At 39.0% G+C, this 21,561-nt stretch overlaps 1 protein-coding gene across 5 annotated transcripts in view; it reads left to right on the forward strand.

Annotated features, from left to right (window-relative positions):
* Positions 1-21,561, forward strand: part of tmem131 (transmembrane protein 131) — a 99,007-nt gene that overhangs the window by 39,326 nt on the left and 38,120 nt on the right. For all 5 annotated transcript variants that reach the window (XM_034180642.1, XM_034180645.1, XM_034180644.1 and 2 more), the window contains exons 8-19: positions 1,684-1,764; positions 3,671-3,821; positions 3,947-4,003; positions 4,124-4,185; positions 4,263-4,371; positions 5,305-5,413; positions 5,549-5,702; positions 5,789-5,959; positions 6,152-6,262; positions 12,830-12,964; positions 13,499-13,603; positions 13,698-13,784. In XM_034180642.1, coding sequence (XP_034036533.1) covers positions 1,684-1,764; positions 3,671-3,821; positions 3,947-4,003; positions 4,124-4,185; positions 4,263-4,371; positions 5,305-5,413; positions 5,549-5,702; positions 5,789-5,959; positions 6,152-6,262; positions 12,830-12,964; positions 13,499-13,603; positions 13,698-13,784 — 1,332 coding nt within the window. The remainder of the gene's footprint in view (positions 1-1,683; positions 1,765-3,670; positions 3,822-3,946; positions 4,004-4,123; positions 4,186-4,262; positions 4,372-5,304; positions 5,414-5,548; positions 5,703-5,788; positions 5,960-6,151; positions 6,263-12,829; positions 12,965-13,498; positions 13,604-13,697; positions 13,785-21,561) is intronic.

Here is a 21,561-nt window from a genome sequence, read left to right on the forward strand (position 1 = left end):
TGTCATGGTGGTATTTGTGGCATCCTGGACATGCGGACCCATTGCAAAACGGCACATGAAAAGCAAACGGCACTCACCTATTTAGCCAGACAGTGCGACGCACGGCTCTTGAGTGAGACAAGTATCATCCAATCGGTCTGCTCCTCCGTGAGGTGTAATAACGTCCAGTCGGTCTGCAGCTCCATGAGGCAGGTAAAAACGGATTGCCTCGCAGCTCTGTGGGGTAGCGTTGAACATCCAATCGCAAAGTGTAGAGAGGCCATCGTATGGGGAAACAAAAGTCTCCCAGGAGCCACATGTGCTAACCAAGCACCCCTGTGTGTGTGACCACACCAATAAGGATATACTTTCCTGGAGTGGGAAAGATCAAGCAGGAGAGGGAGGGGCAGAAACCAAGGGACAGTGAGTGTGAGAGAGCGAGGGGGGGTGAGCGAATGACAGATGTAACACATATGACGAATGACGCATATTGTGGGCTGCTGGACAACAGCATATGATCACAACTGGCCTTGACACAGATTGTCACAGCCACATAAGTGTGTGTTCCTAATGGTGCATGCACTGGTTATGATGGCTGTGCACAGCAGTGATCTGATGGCCGTGATTAACTGATCTCTCGCCTACATGCTCCACAGTTGTGCAGACATCAGGCGGACCTGCTTTACATTATTACACTCCATACGTTGGTTGTATTTCAACGTCCAGTACAGGAACATGGCAGGTCGTGTACAAAGGGCAGGTGACGGCGCACGCTTTCCTCCTCCTCTGCCCGCGTTTGCCTTCCAGACCTTCAGACTTCAGGTGGCAAGTGGGCTGCACTCTTAAGGCGTTTGAACTGCATTCTAACAGCATTCTAAGTATTCCTACTGTGTTCCAACTACATTTGAACTGCATTCGAGGCTTAAGGTACCTTGAGACTTGCACAAATTTGATCCGTGTGCTGGCAAACAATCTGCCGTGCCAGAGAGTAAACCCGTTGTAAGCTGTGCGCAAATAAATTTTTTAAATGTTCAAAATCTCTGGCACGCATTAGTTTTGTGAACTACACATGAATATTGCACAAACAGTTCAAAACCACTGAGTGTCTGTGCGAGTCATTGTGTCAGCGCACTGCATCACAGTGCAGCTCATCTGAACAATTATGATGAGATGTTAAATCTATAATATACATAATTTTACAGATACTCTTAAGAAGGAATGAAAATGCAACTTATACCAAGCCATTACAATATAAATATTACAAATAATTACTTTTAAGATGATTCCAAATGCGTTCTCCACATCATGAAGTGCACGAGAACAGCTGCAGCTGTTGAAATTCCTCTGTGATTCTGGAGTGATTAGAGGTGGTTTCATCAGCCAGACTCTGAGAGCAAATTATTAAATGGCTATGAAATAATTATTTTATATAACGCAGTGTCCAACAGCACAAAGTGCTGCATCCAGCAGAACACAGCCGGTCGCATTGGCATGACGAATTGTGCGGCAGTGTGGAGGTTAAATGCGTGCAAGTGTCAAGGTGCCTTTACATATGGAATGTGCAAGAATCATTTGAGACGGGTTCTGTCCCTCTCGAATGTGGCTTGAATTTAGTCTTTTTTTTCCCCCATTCTGCTTGATTCTTGCCAAGTGTGACAGAGCCTTTAAGGCTTATAACATGTTGGGTTTTCTGTTTTCCTGCAGGTTGTTGAGATGTACTCCAGTGGTGGGGATCTCCATCTAGAGCTTCCCTCAGGTCAACAAACAGGCATTTTAAAATTATGGGTTAGTTTCATTTGTTACCTTTTCTTCTACTTTAATTTTTGCTTATTTTTCAGCAGGATATCTCAAATGGATTTAAAAATGAATATTCCAAACAGTGCAGTTTGTTTTTTTTTTTAATCTCTTTGCTTAATCCTTGAAGAGCACAGGGTTTTGCTAATATATCAGCACTCCCAGTTTTCTTCAGCTTAATTGTGAAATGGTGGGGCTTGTGGTGTTTCCTCTAGAACTTTTTTTTTATTTATTAACACATTAATATTAACACATTAACTCCCAGCCTCCTGGTTCACCTCACCACTGGGGTGGCAGTAAATTCTACATTGCGTTGTTGTTGTCCATTCAGCTGCTCCCGCATTGGTCGGGGTCACCACAGTGGATACAGCCAGATCCGCTTTGATATTCGGCACAAGTTTTTGCCGGATGCCCTTCCTAGCGCAGCTTGAGTTTTACATGGAGAAACACACACAGCTGCAGGTGTTCCAGAGAGGTCTCCCATCCAAGTACTAACCAGGTCCCGCACTGCTGAGCTTCTGAGATCTGACAGAATCAGGCTTACACAGAGCAGACCAGCTGCGAATTCTACATTGCATAAGATGTAAAAATGCTAGGACAACAGAAATTCAGAAGCAGCAAGCAAGAGACTTGACTCGCATTGAACACACCTACGGAAAAATTTTATTGTATAAAAACAAACTCTGTAACCGATGCCGTACACGCACCATGAATGCAGTAAGTGTGATTCAAAGTTTATTTCACCACACAACAACTAATATTATTCCAGGTGTTTATAATAAAATGCTCTGTGATCAGTAGTGAGTGTAGAGAGCAGGTTGAGACGAGCCTGAAGAGGTGGAGATATGCTCTGGAGAGAATGGGAATGAAGGTCAGTAGGAGCAAGACTTAGTACATGTGTACCGGCAACACAAAACTTAACTCACTCATACTAACGGCAACATGAGACTAAACTGACTAAACCAGTTCAGCTACAAAACACAATAAATCAATAACACCAACAACACTGTTAAACTAACATGAACTACAGTAGCAACATTTAAAACCTGAACTCCCATGGTGCATTGCAGGACAATGTCCATTGTTTACTGGTTAGATAAAATTGCAATTTTTTCCAATATATTTGTCCTATCAACTTTGTGTTTTTGCAGCATTCATCTTTGACCCAATATACATAAGCGTATCAAATGTCAGCTCTCCACAGTCTGTGCGTGATCAAAATTGCACACATGCACAGATTTGTCTTTCTGCAATCTGCTGTAAGCAGGTGCTTTTAATTTGACAAACAAACAGAGGTGGAAGACATTAAAAGCAATACACATTTCACCCATGGTACCAATATGACACTTAAGTCACTCATGGTAATAGCAACATAAAACTAAAGTGACTAAACCAGTTCAACTACAAAAACACAATAAATCAATAATACTGTTATAGGTAAAATAGTTAATTTCTCAAATATTTGTTCTATCAACTTTCTGTTTTCGCAGCATTCATCCTTGACCCATAATACATAAGCATACCAAACAGCAAATGTCAGCTCTCCCCGGTTTCACCGTGATCAAAGCCATATGCACGCACACACAGAGGCCACTTAGCTATTGTAATATAGATATCAGTCTGGTTCTATTAAATTCTGCTCGAGTGATAATTCTGCGCAAGTGATAATGCTTATTACAAAACATCCATGTTGCATATTGTTTGACTTGTAACTTGATTAAAAGGGTAAGGAGACCATTCAGTGTTCATCAGATAGTGGCTGGTCAGATTTCTCATCAAGCGCTGGTGCTGCACATTGCCACATCTATCATCTTGTTGAACTTCCTCGGTTTCCAAACTGGCAACCACACAGGCAGAATGAAGTCTTGAATAATCCTTGTTACTTTTTGTTTTGTAGGAGATTCCTCCGTTTGAAACAAAGGGGGTAATGAGAGCCAGTTTCTCATCAAGAGATGCAGATAACCACACTGCTTTCATCAGAATAAAAACAAATGCACCCAATGAGGATCAGTTCATTGTCCTCCCTGTTGAGGTGGAGGTCACATCAGGTATGCAGAGAAACCTCTGCAGTTATTACCCACACTTACCTGCATGTTTACCTGTTGTTTGTTTGTAGGAGTCATCAACAAAGGTGTTTTCAGTCTGTATATTCTTTTATTTTAAATCTGTGTAGCTCCTGGCATATACTCCTCTATAGAGATGCTTGACTTTGGTACGCTGCGATCACAAGGTATGTAGTTCTACAAGTCTTAGAACAACAAATAAATGGGCACACCCTGCAATCATTCTTTTAATGCATGTTTACATGTTTGCTCATCTTCTTATCTGTTTTGACTGGTTTATATTTCAGATCGCCCCAAACAACTGAATCTCCATCTTTTAAATTCAGGAGCAAAAGATGTTCCAATAACAGTAAGTGTCATTTTGCTTAATAAATCCACCTTAGAATGTTTTGTTATGTAACACTATACTTAATTTATGCTTTACAGAGTGTACGAACAACACCATCCAATGAAGCAGTTACAGTAGATTTCAAGGCAATCACCCTGAAAGCTGGGGAGAGTAGATATACCAAAGTGGCCAGTATTATTTTTGATGGTAAGTTGTCCGGTAAGGTTATTTTGATTAAAGAAACACAAATATTAGGAAATGAAGATGTGTGTATATCTTTCGGTAATAATTAAATTCATAGAAGAATTTATGATGCAAGATTTAATACAAATTCAAGCAAACTATGCATTTTTTAATACAACCCTGCACCCCCCCCCACCCCCAAGTCTCTGTAGTTCTCCCAGAAATTCTGTGTTTACATGACCCTGAATTTTTTTTTTCCCTTGCTATATTTTTGATGATTGCTTCAAAAGGTAATCATCTAGATACTTGCCAAACAGACATTCCCATCATAAGAAGTAAAAAGTCCTTTTGGCTACTTCCTTGTTTTCACTCAGGGTTGATGTGGCATAAGTTTTACTTCGTGACACAGCTCCACATTACATGGAGAAATGTGGCAGGGGTGGGGTTTGAACCGGGAAGCTTCTGCACTGAAACCAAGTGCACTAGCCACTTGGCCACCACCCATGCCAGTCATTCCCATCACGTTTGAAAATGTTCTCTTATTTCTGAATTGTTTTGTACACAGTCCGATATATAGGAACGATTATTATAGCCTGTGCTACTGTCGGAACGCAGGGTAAAAATCCATCGACAGTCATATACTGTAATAAAGGCGGTCTTTACTCTAAAGCATCATGAAAAATGGATTTTATTTAAATAGATTTCGTTTGTAAATGGTATATGTTTTTACTGTTTGCGTTTCCGTCATTAGCTTTGTCTCTGGTGTATCAAATGCATTTATTGCTAATTGTGTTTTCATAAATTGCATGTTACCAAGATTATGTTTAAGACAGTTACGTTACAGCCTTACTCTTGCAGTTTTCTACACTCTGATTTAATGTTGCACAACATCCTTTTGTATTGTTTTATATTCTTTTGCATTGTATTTATCTGCTGTTCAATCATGTCTTTTTACAGCCTCTAAAGCGAGAAGACCGTATCAGTTTTCTGGTAAAATAACTGTAAAAGCAAAAGAAAAAAGTTACTCAAAGCTTGAAATCCCATACCAAGCAGAGGTTTTAGAAGGGTGAGTTATACTGTTGAACATTTTTCAGTGCTGTTAAGACTGTGCAACATCATGTGTTGTACAAAACAGATATTTTCATAAAAGTACAGATTTTGTCAGATCAGTAACACACTGGCCTTTCTTCTTTTGTGGCAGCTACTTGGGCTTTGACCACACAGCTACTTTGTTCCATATCAGGGACAGCCCTGTTGACCCAGTGGACAGACCCATATTTCTCACAAATGCCTTCAACTTTGCAATCTGTGTACACAATGTGTCCCTTCCCTACGAGGCCAAAACCATGTTTAATGTAAGTATCATCAGAACATCTTTTGAATCTAAAGAATTGTATGTTTTTTAGAAGGGAAATTACATAACTTTGTCTCTTTTTGACAGGTGCAGAACTTCAGCACGCCCATCCTTATTCTTCCCCATGAGTCACGCTACATCTTCTCTCTCCTCTTCCGTCCCATCAGACCCTCAGTTCACATAGACAGTAATATCTTGCTAATCACAAACGCCTCAAAGTTTCATTTGCCTGTCCGGGCTTACACAGGCTTCTTAGAGGTACAGCATTGACATACAGTTTTTTAGAAATGGCAAACGCAACGTTCATCTTAAGCTCACTTGCACATCGCTTGGTATCGATCAGTCAATATTCTTTTGCTTTTGTTTATGTTGATAATAATCTTCATACGTATATATATATAATTGTTTGTACAGTACTCTTTGTTGTTGTCTGTCCTGTTGTGCAAGCAGCCTCTGATCCTGCCTCCCAGTTTAAAGGAGAATCTCTTGGACTTTGGTGTCCGCAGTGCCACAGACACCAGCAGCATCACATTTGTGGTGGTGAACAGTAATCCCATAGAGGTGAGTTCATGGATGTCACAAAGCACATACAGCAGGTATTTGGTCACTGTAAAAATTGTGGATGGGTGGTTCCAAAATGTTTTCAAACTATAGTCTTTATATTACATTTATTACACCTGCTGTGTTGTTTGAATTGCATTAACATTGTAAAGGGCGACATTGTTAGCAACCAGTCCGCTGAGTGCTCTACTCACTTATAACAATTGTGTTTAAGGAGAGAAATCCCATCTTCCACAAACTGATTAAAAAGACCCAAACTTCCAATGCAACACCAATATTTATTCAGTTACAAATTATATTCCATGCAAGTATAAAATTGAATCAGTGCAAAAATTACAAAAACTGTTTTGCGCTTTTCTAACATTAACAAATTGCAATCGATAGTTCATTTGCACAAGTCAAACTGTAGATCTGGACAATCAAAACCAGATCCTTGCGTCACCACCTCTGACATCACATAGAGCTTGAATTTTGTGATACAGAGAGATGATCAGCTGTTGGTTTTTGCCTGTTTGATTCTGTTGCACTCCCCTTTGAATGCCTGAGACACCTCTTGCACATTAGGTGGTTCTGGATCACACCTCATATGGTGATCCTGAATAACCCAAAGTTGCTAAGATCTTGAGAATATGGGGTTCTTTCAAATCATAAAATATTATTTTCTCTTAGTAGCCATCTAATTGAGCTGTTGCAACCTGCTTCTTACTTTTGCTATTGACCATACAGACAGCTCTTTCTCATACTGATTTTGACCTCATCATACCATAGACAAACATTGTCTCAAAACAATTCCTAATGATATTTAAACGTAACAATGTTTTGCCTAATTACAGGGATGTTCCGCAAGGATTGTTTGAAATTCTACTCCAACTTGGTTGAGTGACAAAAAATCTGCTCATGTGCAGTCAAGTGGAGCGAGCTTTAGAAAAACCTAAACACAGATTTTATTGCCATTCGGATATTTGCATTGTGCCATGAACAAAAATCATTATCAGTTTTTGAGCAAAAATATTTGACAGTTTTGGGTGTTGCATTGGAAGATTTGGTCAGGGTGCATGGTTATAAACATGACACCTATACTAAACCTCTAAATGAACTCACTTGCATTCTTTCCTGAACTTTAACATTGCTTATTGTAGGTATTATGTTCTGGAAGCTTATAGTTAGGGTAGTAGGGTAGTCTTGGTTAGAATTTGCAACGCAGTCATGCCACCTCCGCTCCAGCCTCCAAATTTTGCATTATTCATTTTTGGTTGCTCGTGGTTGTTTAGAGTCACCACAGTGTATCCAGGACAAATCCACATTTGGATTTGGTTTTATATTTAACTGCTTCCTGACACAACTCCATTTCTAGATGGAGAAACATCTTCACTGCTTCTGATAGTCCCAAGTCGTCTCCCAGCCAAGTACTATTCAGAACATACTCTGCTTAACGTCTGAGGTCTGACAGGATTAGGTGCACTGAGAATGGCATGTCAGCAGCAGTATCTTTTAATTATTTTTTAAACCTCAGGAAAAACTGATGTGAGACAGAACATAACAGTTGAAGATGGTCTGTTTCCACTGCAATGAGTTTGCCACTGCACACACTGCTGAAGGTCCAAAGTAGTTAACACTGATAGTAAACCTCTGCCAGATGAGTTGGTGGAGGTGGCTCTGACATAAACATATGTCGGAGGAGCAGGCTTAAAATAATTACCTGGTATCCAACAGACTGACCAGAATATAAAATTTGGTCGGAGCTCATGTTTGTTTGTTGTTTTTTTTTTACCATTACTCTGACAAATTTCTTTGAATTTTTCAACATAATGATGGTTTGCATTACAGTTAGTGGCAGGAATAGGTTGAGAGGAATAGTTTCCAAAAGCAAACAACACTCTTAAGTCCACTTCACTGCTCTTATTTGCTTATTTTTAAATTCAGTAATGAAATAAGAAGACAGTCCTCTGGGGTGTTTTATCACCAAAGCATATGTAAGATAGAAATCAGTAGGATATATAAAAATATACATTTTTAAAAATGAACTTTAAAACCTAAGTAACTTGACCCAATTCCTCATTTTAAGGTCCAACTTTCCATCAAATTTCATTAAAATTTATTCATGTCTTTGTGGGATATTTTGCTAGTAGACAGACAAATTTGTGGATCTGTCCTTGTATCTGGATTTGCTGCACAATTTCTTGAATTCTTCTCTGATCTGTATTGTAACCTCTCCACAAAGTGTGGCATAAATGTTTTTGTGTGTTTTTAAGCTCATAGTCACACAAACTGGGTAAAAACCAAAACAGTATTTCTTTGACTTTATAGGTAACTGCTGACCATACATCTTCCACTTTTCCCTCGTCACAGCCATGTCCTCACACATCTTCAATCATGCACGCACAGATCTTGTTTGCTTGCAGATTCTGTTGTGTGTTCTTGCAAAACAAACACTCAGGTAGATGGTTTCAGCGCCCGGATATGTTGGTAATACATGCGTACATATAATTTTGTGTGTTTGTGTTTAAATGCTGTACTGCACTGCTGATGGCATGACCTCACACCCTGCTTAAATGGAGCTCTCTTCTTCACAGTTGGCATCCAGTGAGCTGATCTGTTTATCATCACTGTATGTATAGAAAATCACCAGCTTGGCAGCCCCCGTGGTGTGCCCTCAAGCTCATATATCAACAAAAAACTAGCTCAGCCTTACTCCACACTATTCCTCTATAAATGTAGGACTTTTGGAATTGGATAAATGAAAGCGTATTTGCTTAAGCCCCTTTCACACCGGTGCAAACGTAGAGCTGCGTATTGCAGTGTTGTTTCGTTTAAGTAGGCCCAGAATGCGCGCGTACTCAGCATTTTTCCATGTTTGTTGCGTTTGTAGATTTGCTTGTAACGTTCACTTGCAAACTAGTGGAGCAATCCTGATAGTTACACACTCTTTGTTTGAGCACGTGAGATTGTCATCAGAGGCTCTCTGTCTGCTTTCAGTGATCGCTGAGCGTAATGGCGCAGGGCGCATTTGGAGCCCAATAGTATGTACTCATTGGAGCAGCCAGGGGGCTATTCAAACAGGCCAACTAGTAACATATTACTCCTGAAAACGATCTTTGGCTTTTCACGTGAGGTAAATCTGCCCTATGATTGGATTTTGGAAACCCATGTGATGGTGAACCAGTTCCGATTGGACACTCACATTGCGCACGTCATCACACAGCTTCTATGAGGAGTACAAAGATGGCCGATGTCTGGCTCGAAAGGCTGCGGACTTAGCTTTTCAGCAAAAAAAAAAGTAAGTTTCTATCTCATATCATTAAAAAGTTATTTATAATTTAGTAAAGTTTGGTCTTAGCCGTCGTATACGACGGCGTCGGATCCAGAGGGTTAAAGTGGGCATAGAGCTGCTTAACTCGGCATAGACAGTACACCGCAGTACACAGCTCTACATTTACGCCAGTGTGAAAGAGACTTTAGTTAGCTTTAGTTTTGAATGTTGGGGAGTAAGGACAGTTAGTCATTTATTTATATATATATATATATATATATATATATATAATGCCTTTCTCTTCCTTTAGTTTTGTCTCCACTACTCACATTCATTAAATGAGCAGGTATGTTTTGCAAAATTAATAGAGCTGACAGGAGTAAACCAAATCAACACCAGGATTGTGTAAATGCTAGAGAGGGCATAAATCTTCTTGATTAATGTTTAACATTGATTTAACAAATGTTTTGTTCGCATACTGAGCTGTTTTGTTGGGTAATTTTCAGATTATTTGGGTTATTTTGTGGATTTTTATCTGGAGGAAAAACTACCAAACCACTTAAGAATACTCGTATCAAAACAAATTTAAACACAATTGCTTATGCCCATTAAAATTTTAGGATATAACATATCCTAAAATTTGTACCTGCTCCTTTTATAAATGTGAGTAGTGTAGTTCCTTTTCCTTAGTTCTCATCATTTTCCCCAGAGCCTTATATAAATGGGAAGATGAAAAAAATAAACTATTTATGGCTCTGGTATTTCCTTCACTTAAAAATACTTTTCCATTTCACCAACACTAATTTAACAGGAAGCTGACAAATCTGAACTGGGTTCAAGATGACATTTGACATTTGTTTGAACCTAGGGAAGCTACACACTTGCCACTTAAGATCAGGACATTATCGCCTCAGCTTCCAGTCTGCCCTGAAGATGACACTTTTAATTCCGCTGCAGTTAAAAAATGTCATGCAATTAGAAAAAGGTCAAATTGTGATATGTTCTAAATAGACTATAAATACTGATCAATATACAATAGAAATAGTACTGATGACATAATATTGATCAAAATATTATTATAAATGTTGAACCAAAACATAATAAATTTACATGTTCTACAAACTAGTGGTTCCCATCTTGGATCCTGAGGAACCCCTTCTCTCCATGCTCTGCCGATAGCTGATTAGCTCATTGCAGCAGATGTGCTGAGCTGATCTAAAACTAGTAGACATCTAACTGAGCTAATCAGCTTTCAAAAAAAATGAAGCTTTTGAGAAATGAAAAATGTACACTTAGGGGTGATAACAGATCCCGGTTTCATGGACCAAAAAATAAAAATCCCTGCCGATTGTCATTTCTGAACCCTCTATTCGGCAACAAGTGACTCATCTAGATACATTTTACCAGACCATGATTCAGCAAGGTGTAGGAAAGGTGTTCCCTTTTGTAGCCACAGACATTTCAAATATTCAGTGTTGCTTGTCATCATAACGTCATAGCATCACATTCAGAATTGTACAATACAAGTTCAAATTCGTAAAAAAACAAAACAAAACGGGTTATAAAGTTTCTTTTCTCTGTGGTGCATTTTGTGGTAAAATATGTGCCAAAATGCAGGAAACGTCACTTTAAAAAAAAAAAAAAATTCTGGGGGGGAGGGCATTCCCCCCCCCCAAGTCATGCCTTAAGGTACCTTGACACTTGCTCAAATCTGAGCCGCACAATGGTACACAGTCTGCTGTGCCAGAGAGTAAACTCATTGTAAACTCTCTTCGGCTGCCGGTAAGTGCGCAAAGAAAATTTCGAAATGTTCAAAATGTCTGTCACACATTGATTTAATAACTACACATGAACATTTGGCAAACAATTCAAAAACACTGTCTGCCAATGCAAGTCATTGCATCAGCACTGCACATCTCAGCGCAGCTCATCTGAACAATTATGACGAGATGTTAAATCTATAATAAACATAATTTTACAGATACTCATAAAAAGGAATGGAAATGCAACTGGTTTATTGAGTCATTACAATATAAATATTACAAATAATTACCTTTGAGATGGTTTCAAATACATTCTCCACCTCATGAGGCACATGAGAGCCTGCAGCTGTAGAAAATTCCTTTGTGATTCCGAAGTGATTAGAGGTGGTATTATCAGCCAAATTCTGAGAGCAAATGATTAATCCGCTACAAAATAATTATTTTATTTAACGTAGCATCCAGCAGCACTTAAGAGCAGCATCCAGCGGAACACAGTGGGTCGCATTGGCACAGTGAATAGGGTGTCACTGTGGGAGCAGTGTGGGGGTGTCATGCTTGCAAGTGTCAAGGTGCCTTTACTTGTTTGCAAATCCAGGATCTGCCCCTGATTTCGGGGGGGTCTCCTAGGATCAGGTTTGGAAGCCACAAACGACCGATTAATGCAAATCTTTAAGATGAGATTTATTAAGGGCCCTCTTGATATCCACTGTCCTCTTTTGATACTGACATGTCTGTTTCACACCTCTTGAAAGCTTTCACCTCTTTCCTTTATGACTGATTAAAAATATGACTGCACCACCTGCAACCTTGCTGTTGATCTCCACCCCTTGTCTTATGCAATGAACCAAAATAATTTAACAGACTTGCAAGTCCAAAAAAATTAAATCTTTTGCAAATAAACCTCAAAGTGAAAAGTTGGTGACAATATCTGGATTAGATCTTGTCAAATAAATATTTGTTGGGTAAATCTGTGTTTCATGCTGGTTCTTGTGGTGGAATTTTTAAAGCTTGTTAAAGTTACGTCCATTAGTGAATGTGATGCCAGAATTAAGACAAAACATGCAACATAAGTGAATGCTTCTTGTTTGGAAGTACTTGTGGGCGCTTTCACAAATAGTGTTTACACTCGCTGTATTTAATTTTTTATTGTCCCAGAGCTGTAATCACACGCAAGCACCTCAATTTGTTTCAGATTTTTTTTTTCTGCTCTTCCTCTCTGTTGCCATAATAAGTAAATGTTTCAGGCTTAATGTGTATATTTGGGTATCAATGAGGTGCTTTGCATTGACCATTTGTCGCTGAATGCCGGCTTGTAGGGCGCAGGATATGAGGCAGATCCATGTGCACCCAATTCAAAGTAGCGTGTGATGATTTTTCTTGCAGGTGTGCATATGAACAGTTATGTCTGATTTCCCTGTATACCATTTTTGCCTCTTTTTTCGTAGGTATATTTAAAGTATGAATTCCACACATTGTTTGTAAATGAGGCACCTGCTAATGTAAAGTACTGTTTACATACCACCATTTTCAAACACACCACTTCCTGCTGTCCAGCTGGAGATCAAGTCGTGGCTGGTCACAGGAGACAGTCTGTCCATGGAGCTCCTGAAGACCGAGAAGGGGAACACAACAGTGGCTCGTAGTCGCCTCAGCGAGCTTCACAACACTTCAGTCTCCCATCACAAAACAGTAAGACCTTACATGTCTCATTTGATAGTTCATCTGATGGTTCATTTTATTGGTGATTGATTTAATTTGGTGATACTATTAAACTGCGTAGGTCTCACCCTGGCTACTTAATTTTGTTTGGGTTGGCAGGGGTCAATTAAATCAGATATCAGTAACAGTAACTAATTAGAGATTAATGATGGTAGCATATTAGTATATTCCAAGCACATGCAATGCTAATAAAGATTTTCACATCAAGAACAACATTTCACTGAAATAAATGCCAAGATGATAATGTAAAAGGTGAGAAAATGCACACCATAAAAGCCCAGTCAAACAGTGACTGACACCTACTGAGCGCCATCTGTCAGAGGCCTTAATGGCACCTCATTGTTTGTTTTTTGTTTTCAGGTTAGTGAAGTGATGTATTAATTCATAAACTTATTCATTCCATATGGGAGCAACATCTCATATGCAGGTGCAGCAGTTAAAAAAAAAAAAAAAAAAAAAACCCAGGTTCATCTTGACTTTGTAATCTGTTTTGTGCCTGCAAAGGTGATACTGGCATCAGGTTATTATGCAGCATTCAGAGTGACACTGTTGGCCAATGCATTGGAGGGCGTGTACAATGGAGCCGTTCACATCACCACTGATTATGAGGTATGCAGTCAGCTGTGCTACTTACACAGTTCTTTGGAAGGAATTCACAACCGGCATTCAGTCTAATGTTGGCATGAATTGTGATTTCTCTCAGATATTAACCATCCCAGTGAAAGCACTTATTGCAGTGGGGACATTAAACAGCTCTCCAAAACACATCGTTTTGCCACCCTCATTCCCAGTAAGTAACTTTCTTGGGTATAATTATGAAAGTGATATAGCAGAATTTATTGAAAATGGTTTAATCATTTCAAGCCTCTTTTAAAGGAAAGATACTGCTGTATAAAGATGCATTTTGCCAAGATTGTACAAAAACACAAGTCCTATTGTAGCGTGAGCGTAGCATATGCTTTAACAGAGTGGGTCCTGTTGAGATCAGACCACCGTGTGACATGTCAATTGTTCAAATTTTCTACAATTTACAATAATACAGTTTTCCTGTATTACAGATGTAGTATTATTATTATTATTATTATTATTTTGCACATGCACTTGCAAAACAGGAGCAGCCAAAGTAAAAATATAATACACTCACCTGTGGTTAAAGTCCACCAGACTTCCCTAAGGACTTTGTGTGAAGAGGAGAGCCTAAATAAGAGCAGGCGAAAGAATGTTTTTAAAAAACATAAAGGTGCGCAACTTTAAAGGAATCAACTTCCAGGGAGTGCACGCTGTCTATGGAGTGTTGGAGTAGCCAGAATCAACAAAATAGGAAAAAGAACAAAACTGTTGCACCGGCAATCTTAATGCATGCATGCCGTTATACAATTTGTTACAGTGGTTTGATTAATTTGTGTGCGTCAAGTAAATACTAAAATAATTTTGACTGTGAATGTTGTCATTGGAATGGGTGAGGTGCTGCACGTCAAGCACCTGTCTCTCTGTAGACATGAATTTGATGCTCTGTAAATATATTTGCTTTTATTTTTATCTACATAAACACCCATTAATAACATCAGACAGGGTGTTATTGTCTTTCTCAAGTCTATGCACACTTGGCAATTTGACACAGTGCAGATGCTTCTCATGTGCGCATGAACTGGTCAAGTGTGAACATAGTGGAGATTTTTTCACTCACTCACTCACTCACACACACACACACACAACGGAGCTCTGCATCAGAGATATCCTGTGCAATGCTGTGCACACTGCACACCTCCTGCTCATCCTTTATTGTGCAGATACTGCTGCACACAGTAATGTGTGTGCTTTGTTCTGCAGTTCTTCTGAAATATGTTTGTTACATTGGAGTATTGTTTTATCGATAAGGCAGGACCATGTCATAGCATTGTGTTGTGTTGCCATTACCAGTAGGCGGACCGCAGTCCTTGTCTGGACCCAGATGTCATTCTATATGGATCCAGACCTATCATTAGATTTTGATGGACTATTCCTATTTTAAGCTTTCCTGCATTTAAGGTTGTCTTATTTTAACTGCACAGCTCTTCTCTTTGTCTTTACTGTAGTCATTGTACATACAGTGCCTTCCAAAAAGTATTGGAACAGTTGGTATTTCACACATCTTAATTTGTTTATGCTATTTTAAATATAAAAAAATAAAATTTTGTAAAATTATCCTCCTTAAACTGAAACTGAAAGTAAATCTCTACAACTTGATATAAATCAATTAAAAATGTAAAAGCCAAGATGATGGTTTGCATAAGTAATGGAATGCTTTGGTACAACACCTGTAAATAAGCCGTTTTATTGCCAGTTTTCTTCAGACAAGTCAGAGGATGGATCCATGAACATTTCCAAGTCAATGAATATGTCTTGAACTTTTATTTACCTCAGTTATGACAAAATACAAACAGTATGGCACTCTATGGTAAATCTGTGTGGAGAAGACGGTTCTCAAAAACTGACAAGAAGAAGAGTGAGGAAGGCCACCAAGACACACAGACAATCCAGAAGTTGTTACAGGCTTCTCTGGCTGTGAGGACCCTGTCACATCATGATGATTTAGCTAGCATATGCTGGCAGCCCCGTTTCCACCAAGTGGTTCAGGTCGATACTGCACGGTATGGCACGTGTCGGAACACTAAAGTCTGGCTTGGTTTGTGTTTCTACCGCCGACAGAACCCTTTTGTTTGGCAGGCGGAACATGTAAATATTGACAAGCATGTCATCGAGGATGCGCATGCTCTCGTGCGGCCTCTCCCCTCCGCACGGAGGCTAATCAGAGTAATAAAAAAATAATTATTATTTTTGTCTTGGAGGATCATGGGATTTATTTTCAATGCGTGTAAAATGCTGAAGAATTGACTGTCTGTGATAGACACTGACGCAAATGAATGAGGTGCTGTTACTCTTTCAACTTTTAAATTATTTTTCTTGTTGTGGGACAAAGTGCCGGCATTTTCTGGTTCAGGCTGAGAAACGCACAAAACACAGGGGGACATCTTTTAAAACGCTACGTTTTTTCAGACACAACAAAGGACTAAAGTATTTTCAGACGTCATTTTCCAAAATTAGGACGGTTTATGTGGATAAGTTCTCATCAGGCTGTGGTGATGAATCCGACTAAAACCAATGGTTAAGATTAAGACTTTATATTTATTTATGGTTGTGTGAATAGTTTTAATATTTGTAACAGTCTAAACTGCTCGCATGAGGACTACAGATTTCAGTTGTTCAATGGACGTATTTTAACTTATGAGTAACTTACAAGAAACGTGTGTCAACAATTGCATAACTTGCGTACAATTTATGTGCCACGTATGCAGGACGTATCAAACATACGTCGAAAATATTGTACATGCCCAAAAAGTTTTCAACGCATTTGCTATATTATGGCATATATCAGTGTGCTACAAAGTGCTCTGAACTTATACAGAACTTAGCCAAAACTTTTTAGATGTACGCCAGCATTTTTAATACAGTCGGCATACTCTGGCAAAATCGTCAAGGTGTGATTGGAGAAATTGTGCATAGTGTATGTTTTGCATTTTGTGTCCCGTTATACAGCGTTATGATGAAGTGGTATAGAGGAGGATTTTCTTTCATCAAAATACCAAATCTAGGCTTGCATCTCAGATGCACCTTCTGCAAATTGTAGCTGAACTTTCAGGTCTTCTTTTTAAGAAAATCCTCCACTATGCCACTTCCAATTCACTTCCAAATGCTTATTGTGAATGTAGCCTATGTGCCACTCAGTGTCTGATACCACAGTTAAGCCTGAGTCTGGTTACACTAGCCTCAAAGAGATAGAGGCACAGAAGCCTGAAGAGGAAACACACTCTAAAAAGAATGGGGGGAAAAACAGAGCTTTTAATCCAGAATGAACATATTTGTATTGTATTTGTTTGTTTGTGATATTCATGAGACTCAAGTGAATGATGATAAAAGGCGATGGCATGTCATATCACTGCAGTGCTCTGGCACAAAACCTTTGAGCAATCATACCCACTCAAATCATGACTGAGTGCACAGAAAATACATTTTATAAGAGCACAATAGACAGAATCCTCACAGTCATTCACTGCCCCTGTAACTCAACTACACGCTTTGAATTATTTATTATAATACTGAGCATTTTATTTTAAGATGCCTTTTTCAAAAGCTCAGATGTGCGAGACCTTCACCTCATCTCCGATCAGAAAAGTGTAGAATGAGTCAGACTTTTCCGTTTGTGATTGCAAAATTGAATTCGGATGCAAGTGTTTCTGTCTGGAACTCGCTTTTAAGCAACCTTCTGGTCCAAGTTGAAGCCATATTCTGAAAATGTCACCATATTCATTTTTCTACTATTGGGTGGTGTTGTCGGTACAGCGTATGCTGGTTTTACACAACTGTCGTTAAATTCCAAGTATGGAAAAACAAACTGCATTGGAAACAGTTGCAGCCCGGTGCAGTGTTTGAAGTACTGATTAGCATAGCTTACATTTCCCTTTGCTTACAGTTTAGTCAGAGAGAGCTGTGATGGAATGCTGTTGTTGGTAAGGAAGAATAAATGCGAGCCAAAGGAGAAAAAAATAATCAGCAGTGTTCAATCTGCCCCATTTATGTGTTGAAGCCACTGAATGCTTAATTTTTCTTGAAGTGACTGCTCCACAGCAGTTCATTCTGAGTGCAGTATTCCCAGGCGTGCAGAGGCAGCTTCAACACTTCATTTTCATGAAATGGCTCATTAAATTCCAGTGCTGTGTGGCCCGGTGACAGACAGTATCTTAGAAAGTACAATTAAGATTAATCCAAACATATTAGCCACTTTGATTCTGCATGGGAGTGGAGCTGAAAAAGGAGGAACCGATAGCTGAGTGTGCTTTTATATCACACTAGCTGAGTTACCCATTCTACGCACGGGTAATGGAGAAGAATTTTAGATGTCATTGTATATTTCACGTCACTTTAGTTAAGGTGTAGTAAGTTGCATTGTGTGTATGTTCTCGTTAATTTTCATAGAGCAATTTGTGACATTCATGAGACTCAAGTGAATGGTAAAAGGTGATGGCATGTCATATCACTGCAATGATCTAGCATGTCATACACAGCAGGTACATTTTAATTGAAATAAAACGCACGCCCAACTCGTACGCAGCATGCACTGGCCTGTTTGGATTGCAATTAAACTGCACCCTAACCAGCCGCTACTACTACATCATTGGGCTTAAGCGCAGAGGATCCTTGGTTCAAATCCCAGAATTGTTGCATGCAATTACGGTGTCTGATCAGTGCATTTTGGTAATTATGGATATTGAATCTTTCTACACTAATGTCCCTTTTGAGGGTGGATTACGAGCCATTGATTTTTTTTTATTTTTTTTTCCTCAATCAAAGGACAGACTTCACACAAAGTACCCAGAGTATTGTTGACCTTGCAAATATTGTACTTGCCTCAAATTTCTTTGTTTGAATCTGAGTTCTGTCTGCAAATCTCAGGGATTAGCATGGGGTCAAGGATGGCCCCCCAGTTTTGCGTCATTTGTTCTGCGGTCTCTTTGAACATATTGTTTTTAATGTTGATCAGAATCCTTATTTGTACATCAGATCTCACATTGGAAGAGATATATAGATGACATTTTCTGTGTGGCATGGTACAGAAACATCTCTTGTAGAATTTTATAATTTTATTAATAACTATAATCTTAAATATATTATGGCGTATGATGCACAAAAAATGAACTTTTTAGATATTCTTGTTTACAGACAAAGTAACAGATTGGGTTCCACACTATATAGAAAGAGTACCGATCAAAACTCCATCCTACATGGAAAATCCTTCCATCCAGTATCTCTAAAGAAAAGTTTACCTATCTCACAATTTAATCGCATATGTCATATCTATCGCTCAGATGTGGCTCACTGAAGCCTGTAGATTCGATATTACCACTCAAAATGAATGTCTGTTACGAAACAAAATTGAGATAACTAGGTTGAATTGCATTATACAATATTCACCATTGAGCAAGGAGTTTGAGAGTTTTTAGAAAACATTGGCATATTAAAAAAATCAACCTACAACTGAAAGATCTAAAAGTCTTCACCTCACCACCTTGTATTGTACACAGTAGACCACCCAATTTGAATAGTATGTTGGTTCATTCCAATCTGTTTCCTTTTACGGAATCACATTCCTCACAAAACACACCAGATGGGAACTACAGATGTGGTCACTGCACTCCATGCAATTTTACTTTTAGAACAGACACATTCCAACATCCCAGGGTCTGCACATTGAATACACTTTCCCCCAGGGGTTTAAATGAGGATTTTGATCTGAGACCTTTTTTATGATTGTGAATGGTTCCCTCTTTGCAGCGTATATGTCTGTTTATACATTTCAGTGTATATATTGATGTATTTATATTTCTATAATTATAGATACATATATATTTTTATAATTGTGGTTTTATCATTGTAGGTATTTTTGACTGTGGTGCTTACTGCCTCGCTCTAACAGATACTTATATATGATCAATATTCAGATAACATAATACTATATGATTGTTCACGCCTGATGTTTGTATTTTATTGTTTGAGATAAGATAACCACAGCATGTTTTTATCTTTGTTTTTTCATCAGGTTGGTTGTCAGGTGTAAGTATTTAGTTTCAGTACATATACAGCTGTGCCTAATGGCACTAATTATGTCTGAAGAAGGGGCAGTGCCCGAAACATCACTACTGCTATTGGTGTCTAAATAAAGCTCTTTGCATGGGAGCGCTCAGGTTGTGTGGATTTTTATTTTAACATTTGGCTCATGTTTGATCCAGCATGCTGTTTCTTATACGTCTTGGATGTGCGTGTCTTTTCTGATTCACTCAAATCCCAGCCTGACCAGAAGTCACTGAGGGCCCCTTGGGCAAGGTCCTTAATCCCCTAGTTGCTCCCAGTGTGCTGTGAGCACCTTGTATGGCAGCACCCTGACATCAGGGTGAATGTGAGGCATTATTGTAAAGTGCTTTGAGCGGCTGATGCAAATGGAAAAGAGCTATATAAATGCAGTCCATTTAACATTTATGTACCATTTTACATAGTAAGTAAAGTGTGATGCTTGCTACCTGACTTGAGTACCACATGAACTGCGAAAATAAGGGCGGGTTGTGATCTAATATATATGGCTGACCGCGTGTGTGTTTTCGCTCACGTACACTTTCAACCTAAGGGCCCCAGTGACCTCCCCCTTGGTGCTCCCAGTCACCCTAGCAAGTTTGGTGTCGATTGCTTAATTACTGTGGCTGTGCATAGCGAACACACACACAGTCAGCTTTATATATTAGACGAGCCCAATAAGAATCTTATACACCAAAGTCATCCAATGTGTGTGTTGCCTTACTTCCAAAGAAGGCATGCCAGCTTTGGCATAAAGTTCACAGTGGTGGGTAAGGCGGCTACTACCAGTAATAAATCTGAGCACAATGATACAAAGGGATGACATATTTGAACCGGCAGGTGAGTAGAAAAGACCAGAGTGAGAAATGAGCTGCTGGCGGCTCTGGGATCAGTTGTCAGAGACACAAAATATAAATTGCTGACCTCTGGGAAGGAAAAGTATCATCCTCTTCAACCCACCTCAAACAGGTTTAGAAAAGTCAAGTTTTAAGAATGGTCCGTTTTAACATTTGTTTCTTTCATGTGTCATAAGAATTTCTATCTCCTTTATAGAACGTTTATAATAAAAGGCAGCAAAACTGAATGCACACTGCAGATGACACGTCATTCATACCACACTGTTGGGTAATATTTGGATTCAAACTATGTACCAGTTCTGTCTATCCTTATAATCCTCATAATTGTTACATTGCTTTAATGACATTTTAAATACGTCTTGCATGATCTGTACAATTTACCGGTAGTTTGTGAAAGTGTACGTTATAATGTCACTGGTTCTATAAAAGGTCTATTCTAACATAATGTTGCTTTGATTGTGCTCGTATGAAAGCATCCACGTAAAACACAGTTTTATGCCTCAACTACCCCCATTGAAAAGGATCCAATGCAAAGTATGTTCACACACAGACCTACACTAGAATTGGCTACACTGAATTTGTTCACTGCTTATCTGCAGTGCAGAAGTAATGGAAGCACAGCCTTGTGGAACTATCAGACACATCTCAAACGTTATGGTATAGACAACTTCCTGCTTTAACACACATTGCCTACCAGAACGGAAATATCACATTGCTGTTTCTGTAAAGGGGAAGTACACGTGTAAACTGTCACTAAATCAACATCATGTGACAGTATTTGTGTTGAGCATTATACTCCGCCCTCAGTGACTGGTGCTAAATTCTGATGAAACATGCAAAGTCAATTTAAAATTTGCCTTGGTCCAGAGTTGAGTACTTCACCTGAAACATGAGCTGGATCTGCTCAAATACAGTCCTAGTCACAATTATTGACACCCCTGTATTTTAAATTAAGAATTGAAAATGCATTGAGAAATGAATGCAAATGAAGCACTTTGGTATATTTGGTAAAATGTCTGAACTCAGTGAACATAACAACAACAACCA

Source organism: Thalassophryne amazonica, chromosome 10, assembly GCF_902500255.1.
Source record: "Thalassophryne amazonica chromosome 10, fThaAma1.1, whole genome shotgun sequence".
Taxonomy (NCBI): Eukaryota; Metazoa; Chordata; class Actinopteri; order Batrachoidiformes; family Batrachoididae; genus Thalassophryne; species Thalassophryne amazonica.